This window comes from Aphidius gifuensis, linkage group LG6 (assembly GCF_014905175.1).
Source record: "Aphidius gifuensis isolate YNYX2018 linkage group LG6, ASM1490517v1, whole genome shotgun sequence".
Lineage (NCBI taxonomy): Eukaryota > Metazoa > Arthropoda > Insecta > Hymenoptera > Braconidae > Aphidius > Aphidius gifuensis.
In genome coordinates this window covers 13,978,470-13,995,380 of record NC_057793.1, presented here as the reverse complement: position 1 = coordinate 13,995,380, position 16,911 = coordinate 13,978,470, and the positions used below count along the sequence as shown (strand labels likewise).

General features: G+C 31.4%; 3 protein-coding genes across 5 annotated transcripts; 2 read left to right on the top strand and 1 right to left on the bottom strand.

Moving 5' to 3' along the window:
- Positions 1–3,248: 3,248 nt before the first annotated feature.
- Positions 3,249–7,861, top strand: LOC122859564 (succinate dehydrogenase cytochrome b560 subunit, mitochondrial-like). Of its 2 annotated transcripts, none has more exons than XM_044163231.1 (6): positions 3,249–3,417; positions 3,504–3,618; positions 3,730–3,786; positions 4,012–4,208; positions 4,274–4,416; positions 6,806–7,030. In XM_044163231.1, the coding sequence occupies exons 2-6, from the start codon at positions 3,599–3,601 to the stop codon at positions 6,911–6,913; spliced, it is 525 nt and encodes a 174-aa protein (XP_044019166.1). In that variant the 5' UTR covers positions 3,249–3,417; positions 3,504–3,598; the 3' UTR covers positions 6,914–7,030. The 2 variants fall into 2 exon arrangements, with proteins under 2 accessions (XP_044019166.1, XP_044019167.1); XM_044163232.1 differs by lacking the exon at positions 3,249–3,417 and adding an exon at positions 7,760–7,861 and having other exon boundaries at positions 3,424–3,618; positions 6,806–6,914.
- Positions 6,971–8,813, bottom strand: LOC122859554 (replication factor C subunit 3). The gene is made up of 5 exons (XM_044163218.1): positions 8,590–8,813; positions 8,365–8,502; positions 8,130–8,295; positions 7,705–8,023; positions 6,971–7,614 (listed from the first exon to the last, which is right to left on the bottom strand). Exons 1-5 carry the CDS (start codon positions 8,674–8,676, stop codon positions 7,257–7,259), a joined length of 1,068 nt encoding a protein of 355 aa, XP_044019153.1. The 5' UTR covers positions 8,677–8,813; the 3' UTR covers positions 6,971–7,256.
- Positions 8,814–12,954: 4,141 nt separating this feature from the next.
- LOC122859566 (nanos homolog 2-like) lies at positions 12,955–16,911 on the top strand. Of its 2 annotated transcripts, none has more exons than XM_044163236.1 (3): positions 12,955–13,550; positions 15,005–15,221; positions 15,323–16,911. In XM_044163236.1, the coding sequence occupies exons 1-3, from the start codon at positions 13,334–13,336 to the stop codon at positions 15,465–15,467; spliced, it is 579 nt and encodes a 192-aa protein (XP_044019171.1). In that variant the 5' UTR covers positions 12,955–13,333; the 3' UTR covers positions 15,468–16,911. The 2 variants fall into 2 exon arrangements, with proteins under 2 accessions (XP_044019171.1, XP_044019173.1); XM_044163238.1 differs by lacking the exon at positions 12,955–13,550 and adding an exon at positions 14,562–14,843.

Genomic DNA, 16,911 nt, shown 5'->3' with positions numbered 1-16,911 from the left:
TAAATACGCAAAAGAAAGCACCTTATTTTTTTTCCTGTTTATTTACGCGCATGCGCTATTGAATGCGCAGTCAGCAAAAAGTCAGTTTGCAACAGCGTAGGACATGACTAGATCAGCCATGTTTTAATCCTTATTTTTGAAAAATTATTTGTTGGACGCTACTATTCTCTCAACAAGTTTGCATAACAGCCGCATGTGCATGATCATGCGCATGAAAGTGAAAAAAAATGAATACACAAAAGAAAGCACCTATTCACATCGAGCGTACGCACGGAGCGTATGCAAGGAAGCGCTAGAGTCGTGCGGTCATTTGAAGAAACTTTAGTAACTAAAATTTACTATTTATTTATTGTTATTTGTTTTTTCTAGCTCTTTCGTTCTCTTTATTCATCAATAATTGGTAATTTGTTCTTGCGTCTTAGAAAAAATTATTAAATTAACAAAATAAACACAATGACTGAAAATAACGAATGCGTCGGTAAATTTTAGTTGCTAAAGATTCATTAAAGCTGTGTTCGTTCACTATTCACACCGAGCGTATGCACGGAGCGTATGCAAGGAAGCGCTAGAGTTTTGCGGTCATTTGAAGAAACTTTAGTAACTAAAATTTACTAAAAATTCGTTATTTTCAGTCATTGTGTTTATTTTGTTAATTTAATAATTTTTTCTCAGACGCAAAAACAAATTACCAATTAATAATAATAAAAGAGAGCGAAAGAACTGGAAAAAACGAATAGCAAAAAATAAATAGTAAATTTTAGTTACTACAGTTTCTTTAAATGACCGCAAAACGCTAGCGCTTCCTTGCATACGCTCCGTGCATACGCTCGGTGTGAAAAGTGAACGAACACACCTTAAATGACCGCACGACTCTAGCGCTTCCTTGCATAACGCTCCGTGCGTACGTTCGATGTGAAAAGTGAACGAACACACCTCCTGTATACCTATATATCAACCATATCTAAAAAGTGTTTTCTTTTCATCTTCCTTTTCATTGAGATTTTTATTTTATTATTTTAACCATTATTTGGTACCAAAAAATATTAATAAATATCAATTATTATCGCCTATGCATTTGCAAACAAATTTTTTTATTTGTTTATTTCATATTTTAATTCCTAAAGCGATCGTGTGCTAACGATCCAATGGGTCTACATGAATTATTATTCAGTAATAATTATTGTTTCGTGTGTTTTACTTTTATTGCGATTAATTTACCTTCAATAATATTACGAATTTCGTGTTACATACCCTGAGAAATCCTGTCAGACAGCGGCACAGTGCTGTTTCAGCAGTCCGATTCACACGGCAAATTTTTTACAATTTAGGGCTTTTTTTGCCGCTGATGGCGCTTGTAAATTTTTTTTTATATAGATTTTACATACAAAATAGAGTGGGTATAAGCAGAGTGGAGCCATAGATGATTTTTACCTCGGAAGTGACGGAACCCCCTTATACCCACTCCATACGGCGAGCACAAAATGTCGGACTAATGGGACCTCGGTGGCTTCACACTGCTTAATGCTTATACCCACTCTAATACAAAAGCTTTACAAGCGCCGCCAGTGGAGGAAAAAAGCCCTAAATTGTAATGCTCTGTGAATTGGACTGCAGCAGTGTTGGGTAGGTATGATACCGGTGTATCATACAGCAGTATCATACACTACATCATACAGTATGATACATCTCCATTATTATACGCCATGTATCATACATTAAGAGCGCCTCTACATTTCACTTTTTAAACTATTTTACTGACGCCATTTTTTGCCTATCCGCCATTATACACATATTTGGCGCCCAAAAACAATATGTCAACATCCAAGATCCAACATAATATGTAATCTCAAAAATTTATTAATATTCATTAATAAATCAACTAACGAAAAATGAATGTGTGTATTTTATTTAAATCATCTCAAAAATTACAATAAAAAAATGAGATAATAGACATCATATGTGGGCAAGTAAGGTTTTGACAACTTCTAAGGAACATCATGAAATGCCAAGAAAAAAGACAGTTTCATTAGCTTGCAAAAAAAAAATAATAAATACAGTAATTATGAGATTATAATCACACAGATAATTTAACATCACTCAATATCACAAATATATTTTCCCTATTGTTCTTCATGAGAAACGTATTATATGAATCTGGGAGACCTATTTGCCAAGTTGACCTCTTTCATCATATTAGCATACTTGAATATATTCCAGGCGAACTCATGAGCCAATTTTTCAAAGAAGTCATAATATTAAGTGTTAAATTATTTTCTCGTATAATGTTTTAATTCTAATAAAATTTTTTATACACGTTGATGAATTTATTTATTATTTATCGCGTAACAAAAAAAAAAGTTTGATACATTTGTACAGTGGTGTGAGTGAGAGTTTAATAAATCATTTAGTTCATTTTATAAAAAAAGAGGGCACTTTCAACTATCATACTTTTTATGTAGTATGATACGTATCATACGTATGATTGTATGATACCCCGAAAATCGTCGAATTACCCATCACTGCACCCGTATTCACGGGGCAAAATTGTTCTCATTAGGGCTTTTTTTTCCGCTGATGGTGCTTGACAAAATTTTTTTTATATAGATTTCATATAGAAAGGGGTGCATTCCTTTAATAAAAAATTTTTTTTCGTTTTGCAATTTCGCCCTGTAACACCGACTAAAAACTAGAAACAGAAACAACGACAAAAGTGATAAATTTCTCTATGCAATATTCCAGGCTTTACAGTTCACGATAATGTGTGGTACGACCTATGTGACAATAACAAACAATCACAACAAGTCAATTTTCTATTTATTTCAGTTTGATATAAACATTGAACAGTTATCCATCTAATAATTGGAAGCCAAAAAAAATAATGTCATGTGCCAGTACTGCCACTACAAGAAACAGCTTTTTCCTATAAAATTTTGGCCGGTATTACAGGGCGAAATTGCAAAACGAAAAAAAATTTTTTATTAAAGGAATGCACCCCAGGCTTCACAAACGCCACCATCGAAAAAAAAACGCCCTAATGAGAACATCCTCTGCAGTCCAATTCACAAGGCAAATTTTTTACAATTTAGGGCTTTTTTTTGCCGGTGATGGCGCTTGTCAAATTTTTTTTATATAGATTTCACATACAAAAGCTCTACAAGCGCCGCCAGTAGAGGAAAAAAGCCCTAAATTGTAATGCCCTGTGAATTGGACTGCTGCACCCGTATTCACGGGGCAAAATTGTTCTCATTAGGGCTTTTTTTTCCGCTGATGGCGCTTGACAAAATTTTTTTTATATAGATAATCTATCTATAATAGATTTCATATAGAAAAGCTTCACAAACGCCACCATCGGAAAAAAAACGCCCTAATGAGAACATCCTCTGAATACGGGTGCAGTATAGACTATGTATATGTAGGGTAATAATTTTTTTTGTTCCATTAAGTCGGACAAATGTTGTTCTTTTGATAATAGAGCTTTTAAGGAATTATTATATTTTTTCCAGAAAGCGGTTTTGTTTTTGCGCTGTCAAATCGAAAAGACGATTAATAAAAAAATTAATAAAAAAAAATCTGGTATTGTTTCATAGAATATTCAACAATGGCCCTCAGCTATTCAAGGTAAATTTTGTCCAACCCGTTGAATAATACTTTTTCATATTATTAAATGTAAAATAAATGAACCTAGAAAAATAAAGTGTTTAAACACCAGTATCTCGTCAAACATTTCAGGTTATTGTGCTGCCAAAATTTGGGCATGTGCAAATCCCCAAGTATCTTCACACCTAGGTAAGAGAAATTTGATTACGTCAGTATCAGATAAAACCTGTATATCATGTAAACATCTAATTTGTCTCTACTAGTCAGAACACGAAATATGAAAGGCACCAATAAAACATGATAAAAATTTGTTGCTTTATTGACTTTCTTTCTTACTTATTCTATAAAAAAACTCATTAATTTTGTTCGGAAAAAGTATAATTAGTTCAACCACTCATTTATTTTGTTTTGTAGATTTGTTGCTATCCCATCAACAGTCTCAAAATGTATGACAACACAAATTGAAACATATACACAGAAAAATGAACGTTTAAATCGACCAATGTCTCCTCATCTGACGATTTATAAACCTCAATTAACCACAATATTGTCAATTACTCATCGTGGAACCGGAATAGCTCTTTCTTTGTACGCACTCGGGATCGGAGCAGGTAAAAAAATTTGTAATAACAGAGTAAATTGCTGTTCAGTCGCTCACTTAATGATTGTCTTTCAGCTGGACTCTTTATACCTGGAGGAATGCTGTCAATGATTCAAACGATTGATGTAATGTGTCCACCAGCCGTATTTCTTTTCATCGGAAAATATGCTATTGCCTGGCCAGCACTTTTTCACTATTTTAATGGAATTCGTCACTTGGTTCGTATGACTACACACAATGATACAAAGCAATAATTTAATCATGGTAGAAATATACAGGTAGGTCCATGCGCATACGTTTTTGGACCACGTTAAAGTCGTATCTTGTATTTCTGCCAAAAATATAAAATCATAAAGACCTGATAATGTTCGTTAGCGCATGTGGCTCGTGTTACCGATTGAACATTAAAAAATTTTAATACGTCGGTTAGGGCGTGTTGAATTTTATCTTTGTCTTTATAGTTGCTTCATAGGTATTAGAAAACTGGTAAGATTGGCATAAAGACTTTGTACGAAGCTCTAAAACGCGTTTTTCAAAACTTTATTACTTAGGGAATGAAACTTAATTCAACCAGTCAATTCCTATTAAAAAGAAGACTTGAAAAAAAATAAAAAAATTTACGATTTTTATTTATTTCGAGAAAATTTGTATTTATAGAAAGAAAAAAATTTTGTATAAAGGCGCTAAAGTTTTGGAAGAAGTCTATTTCAATCCGATCACAAGTTACAGCTTGCCTAGTTTTTTTTGTAATTTTTGAATTTTATTATAAAAGAAAATTAGACTCAGATTGATAATTTGGATGCCATTATTTTTAGTACGAGAAAACAAAGTAATTGATATTTTTTTTTTTTTTTTTTTTGTCATAGAATTTGATACTGTGGCTGATCTTTCGGCTTCTAGTATTGGCATCCTTCTACACATGCGTGAAAAAACGAATAGTTGAGCTATTTCTTGAAAATTTCAATATTTTTGAATTCCCGTGTTTTTTTTTCTAAAACACAAGTAGAAAAAAATATATCTTTGGCGTGAATTCTGAGAGATATAGTCCTTTAGTCTTTAAAGCCATGAGTCGTTTTTATTTTAAGAAAATCAACTTTAAACATTTTATCAGTACCCTTAAATTTTACCTTCTACACCTCAATATCAAAATTTAATATACAAAAGCACTTATTCATTCATTTTTATTTCAAAAATATTTGTTGATTCATCTGAATTTCTTAGAGCTGTTTCTTTTATAATATTTTATTTATTCGTTATAAAAAAAAAAAAATGATTCAATTTTAATATTTTTCTATATTTTAGAGAATGTAACTTATTTTCTTCAAAACCTGTCCGCTTTCAATATTCAATTATGGAAAGCTATCCATGAATATCTTTACCCTTTAAATTTGACCAAAAAACCAGAAACCAGAAACTTAGAAAAAATAACGAAGTTCCCCCGCCGGGAATCGAACCCGGGTCTTTTGCTTTCCGGGCAAACGCCTTGACCACTAGACCACAGGGCTTCTTATTTTTTCTAAGTTTCATCAAGTTAACTCCGACGTCCTTCTATGCGTCAATTCATTTTTTTGAAAAAAACCAGAAACTTAGAAAAAATAACGAAGTTCCCCCGCCGGGAATCGAACCCGGGTCTTTTGCTTTCCGGGCAAACGCCTTGACCACTAGACCACAGGGCTTCTTATCTTTTCTAAGTTTCATCAAGTTAACTCCGACGTCCTTCTATGCGTCAATTCATTTTTTGACCTTAAGGTACAACCGGCCAAAATTTTTGGGGGCGTGTCCTCAATATACTGCCTATGCTTTTACATGGATAGTTTTTGCGTTGCCAACCCCAAATAACTAAAAATATGGATCTTTCTCTGTCGTTTGTGGCTTATTAATAATACTTTTTACTAGAGAATCTTATCATTTCGTCTATGTTATTGCATAATATATCATATTATTGTAATTTCATCAATTTTAATTAGTTTTATTTTTTTCTCATGTGACCCCGGCAATAGTGCTTTTTTTGTCAGTTTGCAACACTGATCTTGACGCCATCTTAATATCTATTTTATGAATGTATGTGTGTGTATTCTGTGTAAAAGCTAAACATGGATGCTAAATTTTGCTCAATTTGTTGTTTAAATTTTCCCGCTCCAATGCGCTGTTGCCAGAGCCTCAATAATTGTTCTCATAAAATTGCTAAAAATCGTGTTTTTAGCTTATATTTTTATTAATTACGTGAGATTTAGTCTTATAAGCCCATTTCATCCTGATATCAAAAAATTCCTTATTTTTTCTTTTATTATCTATTAGTTTTTGGGATAGGTCAGACCAAAACAAGTATTGTTTTGTTAAGTTCGTAGATATTTTCCAACACCTCCTCCCATAAGAGCCCATGTTTAACCTCTCTAAATTATGTCAACTTTGAATAATTATTACAAAAAAAAAAGTATTATAACATAAAAACTGAATTGACAAAAAGATGCATTATTATTTCATTTATCTAAATTATTAATTTCATGAGCCTCAGACTATTTTTCATTTTGGCCGGTTGTACCTTAATTACAATTGTCAAAAAAAGAACAATGTTTATAGTTAATAAGGATATTTATTTGTTTTTAGGCTTGGGACTTGGGACAACTTCTAAGAATAAAGCAAGTTTATACTACAGGCTGGACTGTCATAGCAATTTCGACAATTGCTACTTTAGCTTTAGCGGCGATATTTTGAGGTAAAATAAAAAAGTAAAATTGTTAGTTAACTCCAAACAATTATCAAAACTAAAAATCAAGTGTATATCAAGAATTTATTCTTCGTTTGAGTTCAATAAATAATGTCATTGCGAAATTTGGAATTATCATTTTTGTTTCACGAACATTCCTTGGTAGTAATTTTTGTTTATGTATGGAATATTCGGTTACATGATCACTCTTTTGAGACCCACCGGCTCAATGATTGGCAGACAAGGTATAATGGATTTTGAGACGCACTGATATGAAAATTTACGATATCTTAAATTGTACGTGAAAAATCTACCGTGATTATGTATCTGTATTATTTTTTTTTTTTTAATTTATACGAAGTCTGCTAATGTTCTGTCCATAAACTTTTTGTAAATTGCCATAAATCTCGCAATAAATGCTTCCAGATGGAAAATAGCTTTAGAGCCAGTTCTCATTCGATGCTCAAGATCAGCTGCGATTTTAATAACTTCGGCTTTTAAGGTTAAATCGCAATTTTTTAAACTCTCTTCGAGAAGACCTTTAAAAATTAGCTCACAAGGAATTGCATGAGTTAATAACTCATAAAGTCGACCACGAACTTCTAAAAGTTTTCTCGGACTTTGTTCGGAAACTATCATCGTGGCCGTTTTACGAATGAATAATTGCCAATCTGGCTCAGCAATTCTCTGATCATCAATAAATGGATACCTGCAATTTAAATTCATTAAAAAGCTTACGAATCGTTCAGAAAACTTAGAACAATAGCTTAATATTATTTAGTTTCTTTCTTGTACTTACAATTCGATTTTACAAGCCTCCAGCATCAAAATTGCTCTTCTCAAATTCCTTCCAGATGCATTGGCAACATTTGTGGCAAGCTTTTCTGGTAATTGGAGCCCTTCTTTTTTACATATGTGATGAAGAATAGATTTGATTTCTGCGACAGTTGGAGCAGGAACCCGGATTTCAAGACATCGAGATTTTATAGCAGGAAGAATACGTGATGTTGAATTAGCACAAAGAATCAATCTGCAAGATGCAACATATTTTTCCATAGTTCTTCGAAGAGCATGTTGAGCATCTTTAGTCAACTGATCAACATTTGTTAAAACGATAACTGAAATCAAATGTTTTATAAATACAAATAGATATCACTTCGAACTCTAAGTAAATTCTATAAACAGACGTAAAATATATCTGTATTTTATTTTTTATTTGAGAACCTTTGAATTCACGACCGCCATTGATATCGAATTGCTGGGTTTGAGCTGTTTGTTTCACAAGATCCATAATGACAATCCTGTCGTGAATACCATGGTCACTAGGATTAACCTCAATGTGAAAACTACTGCTGATGGTCATAATTTCAAATTTTTTTTTCGACGCCGTCTACAAGTTAAATAATATAAGACAATACGTTATTAGATATAAAGTATAAACAAACAATATTTTACTGACTTCGAAATGCATTGGCTCGATTCGTAGTCGTTCCGCTCCAGCTCCGTAGAGTTCTCGAATGATTGCCATTATTCTCGTTTTTTTGCCAGCCCCAGAAGGTCCATGAACGAGTAAATGAGGGAAATCACTCTTTTGAACCTTAACGAAAAAGTGTAAAAATCAACAACCTATAATATTTTGAAATTGCCAAACTGATACATAACCGTAGTTTCATTTAATATTTACCATATTTCGCAAGTTTTCTGCTTGTTGCTTATGAAAGTTCAACTTGCAAAACGTTGTTGGTCGGTATTTATCTACCCAAAGAGCCATTTCTAACGTTCAAAATATTATTTTAGCTAAAACGAATATTTATTGAGACTGGCTATTTCAGTTTTGACTTTTGACAACTTATCCCAGATAACTAAAGTTTCTAGAGTGAAAACCGACAGAAGAAGTTCATGAGAAACCTTCTGCACATGCGCGAATATTGAAGCACACAGAGGCAAATTGTATATCGGCAGTCCAATTCACAGGGCAAATTTTTTACAATTTAGGGCTATTTTTTGCCGCTGATGGCGCTTGTAAAATTTTTTTTATATAGATTTTACATACAAAAGCTTCACAAGCGCCGTCAGTGGAGGAAAAAAGCCCTAAATTGTAATGCCCTGTGAATTGGACTGCTGTGTGAACAGATTCAGTCCAACTCACAATTCTTTCTTTTACACGCAGGTATACAATTTGCCTCTGCAGTCCAATTCACAGGGCAAAATTATCCCCTCAGTTATCCCCGGCGACAGGGATAACTATTTTGTGGAAATTTACCTTAATTTATGGCTTTATTTGTATCTTCTTCAATGGTTTCCATCAAACGACTATATCGCTTTCGAGCGTTTTCATGTTATCCCCGGTACAGGGGATAATTAAGTGTGTTCGTTCACTATTCACACCGAGCGTATGCACGGAGCGTATGCAAGGAAGCGCTAGAGTTTTGCGGTCATTTGAAGAAACTTTAGTAACTAAAATTTACTAAAAATTTGTTATTTTCGGTCATTGTGTTTATTTTGTTAATTTAATAATTTTTTCTCAGACGCAAGAACAAATTACCAATTAATAATAATGAAAGAGAGCAAAAGAACTGGACAAAACGAATAGCAAAAAATAAATAGTAAATTTTAGTTACTACAGTTTCTTCAAATGACCGCAAAACGCTAGCGCTTCCTTGCATACGCTCGGTGTGAAAAGTGAACGAACACACCTATTATGTCGAGAATAGCTATCCAGCACCCGTATTCACAGGGCATTACAATTTAGGGCTTTTTTCATCCACCGGTGGCGCTTGTAGAGCTTTTATATGTAAAATCTATATAAAAAAAATTTTATAAGCGCCATCAGTGGCAAAAAAAAGCCCTAAATTGTATAAAATTTGCCCTGTGAATACGGGTGCCGGGCTTTTTTTTCCGCTGATGGCGCTTGACAAAATTTTTTTTATATAGGTTTCACATAGAAAAGCTTCACAAAGGCAAGATTACGATATCCGAGACACCCCTTTTTTTTGTTGGTTTCTTATAGGAAATTTTCTCAGGATTACGGGAAAAATACGGAAAAAATTCCTACGAATGCGCAAAGTGGTTAAAAATCGAGTTGAAATATCAAAAAACGGCTATTTATCGGTTATATATCGTATAGTTATTAAAATAATAATTATTTCTAGAATCTAGTAACGGCGTTTGATAGAACTCGTTAAGTTGAAGAAAAAAGTCTAAATAAAAATTTCGATATCTCGAAAAGATTTCGAGCCGCGATAATTCAAAAAATTCGATATATCGGGTTTTTTGATTTTTTTTAAATTTCAATAATGGAATTCGATAGAACTCGTCGAGGAAAAAAAAAGCCCATATGAAAATTTCGATATCTCGAATAGTTTTTGGATTATTGACTATAAGTAAAATGTTTTGGCTTGTAAAAATATGTAGGTATTGTTTGTTTATCTATAACTAAGACTAAGGAAAGGTGTAGCTAAGTAAAAAATATAGCTAAGTAAAATAATGTAGATATTGTGTGTTTGGCTATAATTGTGACTGAGTAAAGAATATAGCTAAGGAAAAGATGTAGCTAAGGAAAAGATGTAGCTAAGGAAAAGATGTAGCTAAGGAAAAGATATAGCTAAGTAAAATATTTAGCTAAGTAAAAAATATAGCGTGTCAAATTTTCATTATTTTAAAAAAAAAAAACACATATTCGTGCTTAACAATAGGTGACAATCAGTAATTAAAAGTTTTTTTTATCTTTAAAATTTTTTTATTTAAAAATATCGCTGGCTCGAAAACTATTCGAGATATCGAAGTTTTTATATAGGCTTTTTTTTTCTCCTCGACGAGTTCTATCGAATTCCATTATTAAAATTTAAAAAAATCAAGAAAATTGATATATCGAAATTTTTAAATTATTGGGGCTTGAAAACTTTTCGAGATATCGAAATTTTTATTCGGACTTTTTTCTTCAACTCGACGAGTTTTATCAAATGCCGTTACTAGATTCTAGAAATAATTATTATTTTACACAGTATATTTACATAATCGATAAATAGCCGTACTTTTAATATTAAACTCAATTTTTAACCACTTTGCGCATTCGTAGGAATTTTTTCCGTATTTTTCCCGTAATCCTGAGAAAATTTCCTATAAGAAACCAACAAAAAAAAGGGGTGTCTCGGATATCGTAATATCCCCGTACTGCAGAGTACTAAATGCTTAACAAGCATAATAAGTAAGACAGGTGCAAAGTATTGAGCGAAATACCGACGAAAAATAGAAATTGGTTGTTCACTATGCCATATACTTAGAGAAACTTTAGTGATAACTTTATAATGTCATTTGGCTAGACGTAGACTTTATTTAACTTGTTTTATAACTAGCTTGGCCTGAGAACTAAAAAGTAAAAACCGTAATTCTTACAAAACAGAGCGATATTGCAAGTATAGGCTTCTGACTAGAGTGGGTATAAGCTATTAATTAATAAGAATCATTTTTTCGGCTAACTTCCACACTCACTTTCAATAATTAATAACAATTAAACAATTATCAGGCAAATTTTTTTATTTCCATAGCAAATTCAGGCAAATCGCCAGGTATTGAAAAAAAATTTCCAAGGTCAGATATTCCATACCCTCTCGGCCAACTGTCCACCGCCGTGATACAGTCGTTCGAGTCCGATCCCAGCGCCCGCATTTACTCCGAAATGTCGGCTTCAGTAAAAAATCAAAGCTTACACTCCTTATCAGTGTTGGGTAAATGGGCGATTTTTCGAGTTATTTACATTACATATAATTTACATTTAATTTACGTAAAAAACGTAAATAATGTAAATATTCCATACCTAGCCCTACCTGACGCCAAATAACCTGTTGTTGTAAACAAAAAAAAAACATGTCAATGTCATCTAGCTTTTTTGTGAGACAAAATACAATAATAGAAAAATGAACGAACGATCATAATTATTAGATGAGTTTATATAATATAGTTCATTATAATATTCTAATCAATAGCATAAACAAAAAAATTTAGTAATATGTGTGCCAAAAAAAGAAAAGTTAGTTAAAAAACTTAAAAAATAAGCAGAATTTTTGCATATTAATTTTTTTAATAATTACCATTATTTAACTGAATGTGAATAAATTTATCGTTTTTTTAATTAACTTAAAAATGACTTCTAATACATTTTCGGCTAGTCTTATAATTAAAAAATTTTATACGACTATTTGAATGAACCAAGAAAAAAATAATAATTTTTTTGTATCAGATATTTATTAATTACATGTTATATAACTATTTGGTGTTCTGTAGAAAAAGTTATAATATCTTTATATTATCTTTAGTTAATTATTAAAATATTAATTATCTGTTAAACACAAAAAATTATAGTTAAGCCAAATTTTTATTCAGCTATTAAAAATATTTATATATTTGTATTTAACGACGTTTAGTATTATTTTTATTTAAACAACTATAGAATACGTCTTAAGTACAGTCTTTTGGTTTTTAAAAGTCACAAGTAACATTGAATGAAATAAAATAATAATGAGATCGAATAAAATTAATAATTTATAATTTTTATATTAAAACTGTTTCCAATTTTAACACCTGACATTGTTTACAATTTTTTTAAAATAACAAAAGAACAAATTTATGCTAATTAGAGAATATAATAATAATAAGAATAACAACAAATAATAACATCGAGAGTAATGAAAACATAAAACATATGTTTGCAAAATGGCTACGAAATACATAGTTCCAGACTCTCCACGGCGAAGCGCGCAAGTCGTGTAATTTACCATGCACAAAACAAGGTGTAAATTACAATGGGTTTCATACCTACCCAACACTGCTCCTTATTCACCTCCATGCTACTAACCCTAACCCTGCACCCGTATTCACAGGGCATTACAATTTAGGGCTTTTTTCATCCACCGGTGGCGCTTGTGGAGCTTTTATATGTAAAATCTATATAAAAAAAATTTTATAAGCGCCATCAGTGGCAAAAAGAAGCCCTAAATTGTATAAAATTTGCCCTGAGAATACGGGTGCTGCCGAATCGCCATTACGAACGGACCCCTGCACTGCCTACCACTGGACAACCCATAGTAAAATCCTGCATTATCAACGCCGAGCTCATAACTTTTAAATTTTATGAAAAAAGCCGGCCGATCATTCGGCGCAATTCGGCGGGCGCCAAACAAACATGTGAAAGTTGGTAATGCTGGGCACGAGTTATCTCAATTGGTCGACTGCCGTAGCTGGTCGTAGTCAAGCAAACTTAGGTTCATCCCTTTGTCTTGTAATCCAGCCGTTATTTTTCAACTCGCGAGCACCCTGTCTAAGCTATAAGTATCGGAAATTCTAAGATTTCAATGTATTCCTTTTTCTAACTTCACCATTTGTTCAATTTTGATCAAAAAACGTTTCAAACTTTTGAGAAATTAAAGTCAATGGTATACGAAAAGTCAATTGTTTTTTGTGAAGAGTTTGATAACTGTTCAGAAAAATCACGAAATCAAGATCTTTGCTTTGCAATCATGAAGATGGACAACTTATTTATGCCAACTTTAACAAATTCGTATTTTCCATATAATCAAAGTCTCGAGGACGAACTGAAACGATTGTTCACTGAATTTGCTATCAGCAGGGAATCTACCAGACCAAGCGGTAAATTGCATTTATTTTTTTGTGAACACTTGTATTTATGTAATCAAACGATCTTATTCCTCATTTATTGATTATAATCGACTGTTTAATTTTTCAATCCGTATATTTTTTTGAGGAAAAATGTCGAGTTATATCACCACTCATCTTACTTTCTACTCACTTGATTTTATTGCCCACTTGGTGAATACAGTTCGTCTGATATCAAAATGGTCTTAAAAAAAAAATATATATATATAAAAATTATACGCAATGTTTTGTTTTTGTGATAAAATTCTATTCAATATACGGAACATGCAGACTCACTTCGACATTACAATTTTTATAACTTGAAAATTTTATCAATTGAATATATTCAACTTTGCAAAATCATAATGCTAAAAAGTCTTTTTCCTACTTAACTCGAAAATAATACTTTTTTCGGTTCTTCAATTATAGCAGTATTTTTTTATGTTGTTTTTACTTATTTAGAGGTACATTCATTCAAGTAATTGCGATCCATCAAGAGTATTAGAGTATAATATGAATTCAACTATATGAAATTATTAGTTTTTCCAATACTTGTATGCATCTAACCTTCCTATGTATCTTTTTATAAGCATTGCATGTATGATAAAATTTTTTCAAAAAGATAATACAAGCGAGTCTGACTCATAAAGAAGTAGCTTATTATTTATAAATACTTCACGATTTGTTGTTCACCCGTTCCCGGGATATTAAATAGTTAACTGTCGTGTATTTCTTCCTATTTAGGTTAGAAGATACTCATTAACAAAAAGCGTACATATGTAATTCACGTTTCCGTTCAAGCAAAGGTGTTCAGATCTATAAGGGAAGTATGCACCTCGAAGTGAATATACATCCTATTTCAAAATGGGTTCTTTCACCACTTATATCGTGACGATGCTTATAACTTTGGCTTCCTTGATTATAACATAACTGTATAATTAGGAAATGGAGTTGGAAAAAACTTTTAATAAGGTTAATTTACACCCATACCAATTTGATACCTATAGTTTTTTCTTTCAATATTTACGCCGCGAATTTTTAGAATATTAAATAAATATTATAAGTTTGTTGGATTCAGAATTTCGCCATACATTTTTGTAAGTTTAGAATATTGTTTAAATTATCTCAACATATTGGACTGTGGTTGTCGGGCATTCGACATTAGGTGTAACGTAAGTTTTTTTTTTTGAATATTTTTTTGACACATTTAACGGCCACAGTAGTTATTTAGTAAGTGATATAAGCCATACAGCTTAAAAATGTTGGTCTATATTAGCTTTGATATCGGTGAGTGTTGTTTTTTATGCTTTCCGTTTGTTTTTATTCTTCTCTATATTTATATTATATGTATACATGCTTGTCTTAATTTTTTTAAGCATCGATAAATAAAGTGAGAATATAATTAAAAAAATCAATGTTTATACCTATATATTTCCTAAATATTTCAGCGGAAGAAGTAATGAAAGAATTTCGCCATAATGGTCAAGATTATGAGTACTGTCCAGAGTTGGAGAATCCTGAATCTTCACCGATGACTGTTCGCCGCAAGAAAAAAAAGTTCCCCGTTGAATGTGTTTTCTGCAAAAACAACGGAGAAGAATCTACTTACTACAAGTGCCATGTTCTCAGAGATGCAGATGGAATTGTCCGTTGCCCTGTGCTGAGGTAATTTTTATGATTAATTTATTGATGATTTTGAATATGTATTTTTCTCCTTGCCGTTTCATGATCATAATTATATTTCTATTTTTTTAATTCCTACATAGAGCTTATACTTGTCCAATCTGTGGAGTCAAAGGTGACCACGCTCACACAATTAAATACTGCCCAGGAAACAAAAATGATGAAGTTGTTAGCTTCAACTCGGTGAAATCATTACGCAACTCAATTGGCAAACGGCGCTCGAAATAAATTTAGTTGAGCAAACCAAGATTATGTTGTTTTTTGGATGGCTTTACAAAATGGATCACGATATTGAAAGTTTACCGGCACAACTTTCGTTGTACAAATATAATTTTTTTACGTTTTTCTTCCTTAGTCTATTCTAAAAGATTTGAAAAAAACAGAGAAATAATTTTTGTTTTTTATTTTGGCATAAAATTTATAATCATAAAAGTAAATTCATATATCCTTACATGCTTGCATCGCCGTAAGAATATTATGCATTTACCTTCATTGGTTTAAATTAACAGATTTAGCTATTGTTTAATGACTTGGGAATGTTTCAAATATTCTATTAATATTTTAACAATTTCGTTTCGTTACAAAATTTCAAAATCATGAAAGTAGATTAATATCTTCTATATTTTTGCATCTTCATAAGAATATTATAGATTTACTTTCATTTAGTTGAGTCGACAAATTTTTGGTCTAACGTAAATTGACTAAGATTTACAGTTGTAAATAGATTAACATTTAAATGTTTTAGTTTTCTTACGAAATTTCGAAATCATGAATCAAAGATCATAAATTTCATTATGTTTTTTTCTATAGAAGTGTGATACTTGTGACATGTGAAGTATTTAGAAAATACAATAACTAAGATTGAGCAACTACGCAATTAAGAAACTCATGCATGGAATCATTTTTTCAAAGTTTCTTAAAATATCGTCAAAACCAATCATATTAATTAATTTTGAACTATATTAGAACATTTATAAACTTTGAATTAAAATTGAAACATTTATAAAAATTGAATTCCATCAAGATTTCTTTTTTATGTAACTGCTTTTTTGAAAAATTAACAATTTCAAACCTCTTATTTTCTTCAAATTCATTTGGTTTGGCTCAAATTATATATTCGAACTTTCCTTTGAACAAAAAAGTTCAAGAATTACTAAAAAATTTGAATATACACGAATAACGAACTACAATCATAAATTTAGTATGATGTATTATGCAACTTATTGATAGGAAAATTCATTATTGAATACAATTTGACGAAAAAAAAAAAAAAAAATATCGATAATGCTTAATTTTTTTTTGTAATAATGTAGTGTAATTTTAGATAAGCAACGAGGTAATGAAATTCTTTTCATAGTCTAGTGAATTCCGAAGACAAACTCGCTATTTAAATCCTTTTTCTTGTTTTGTTCTAACGATGATAAAATTAATATGATGCATAAAATATGTAAGTTTTTCTAAAATACAAAATATCAAAAAATATTACTTTATTTATTTTCCCTTAAGTTTTTTGAAAATTACTGTGGCGCACCATCATATATTACCATCTCGCTACAACCTCAACAAAAATCTAGTGACATCGGTTGGGGGTTTTTTTTTTTATAAATACCGGTTTTCGAGAAAAAAAATTAAGTATCAGAATTTTTGTTTTTAATTTTATAGTTTTTTTTTT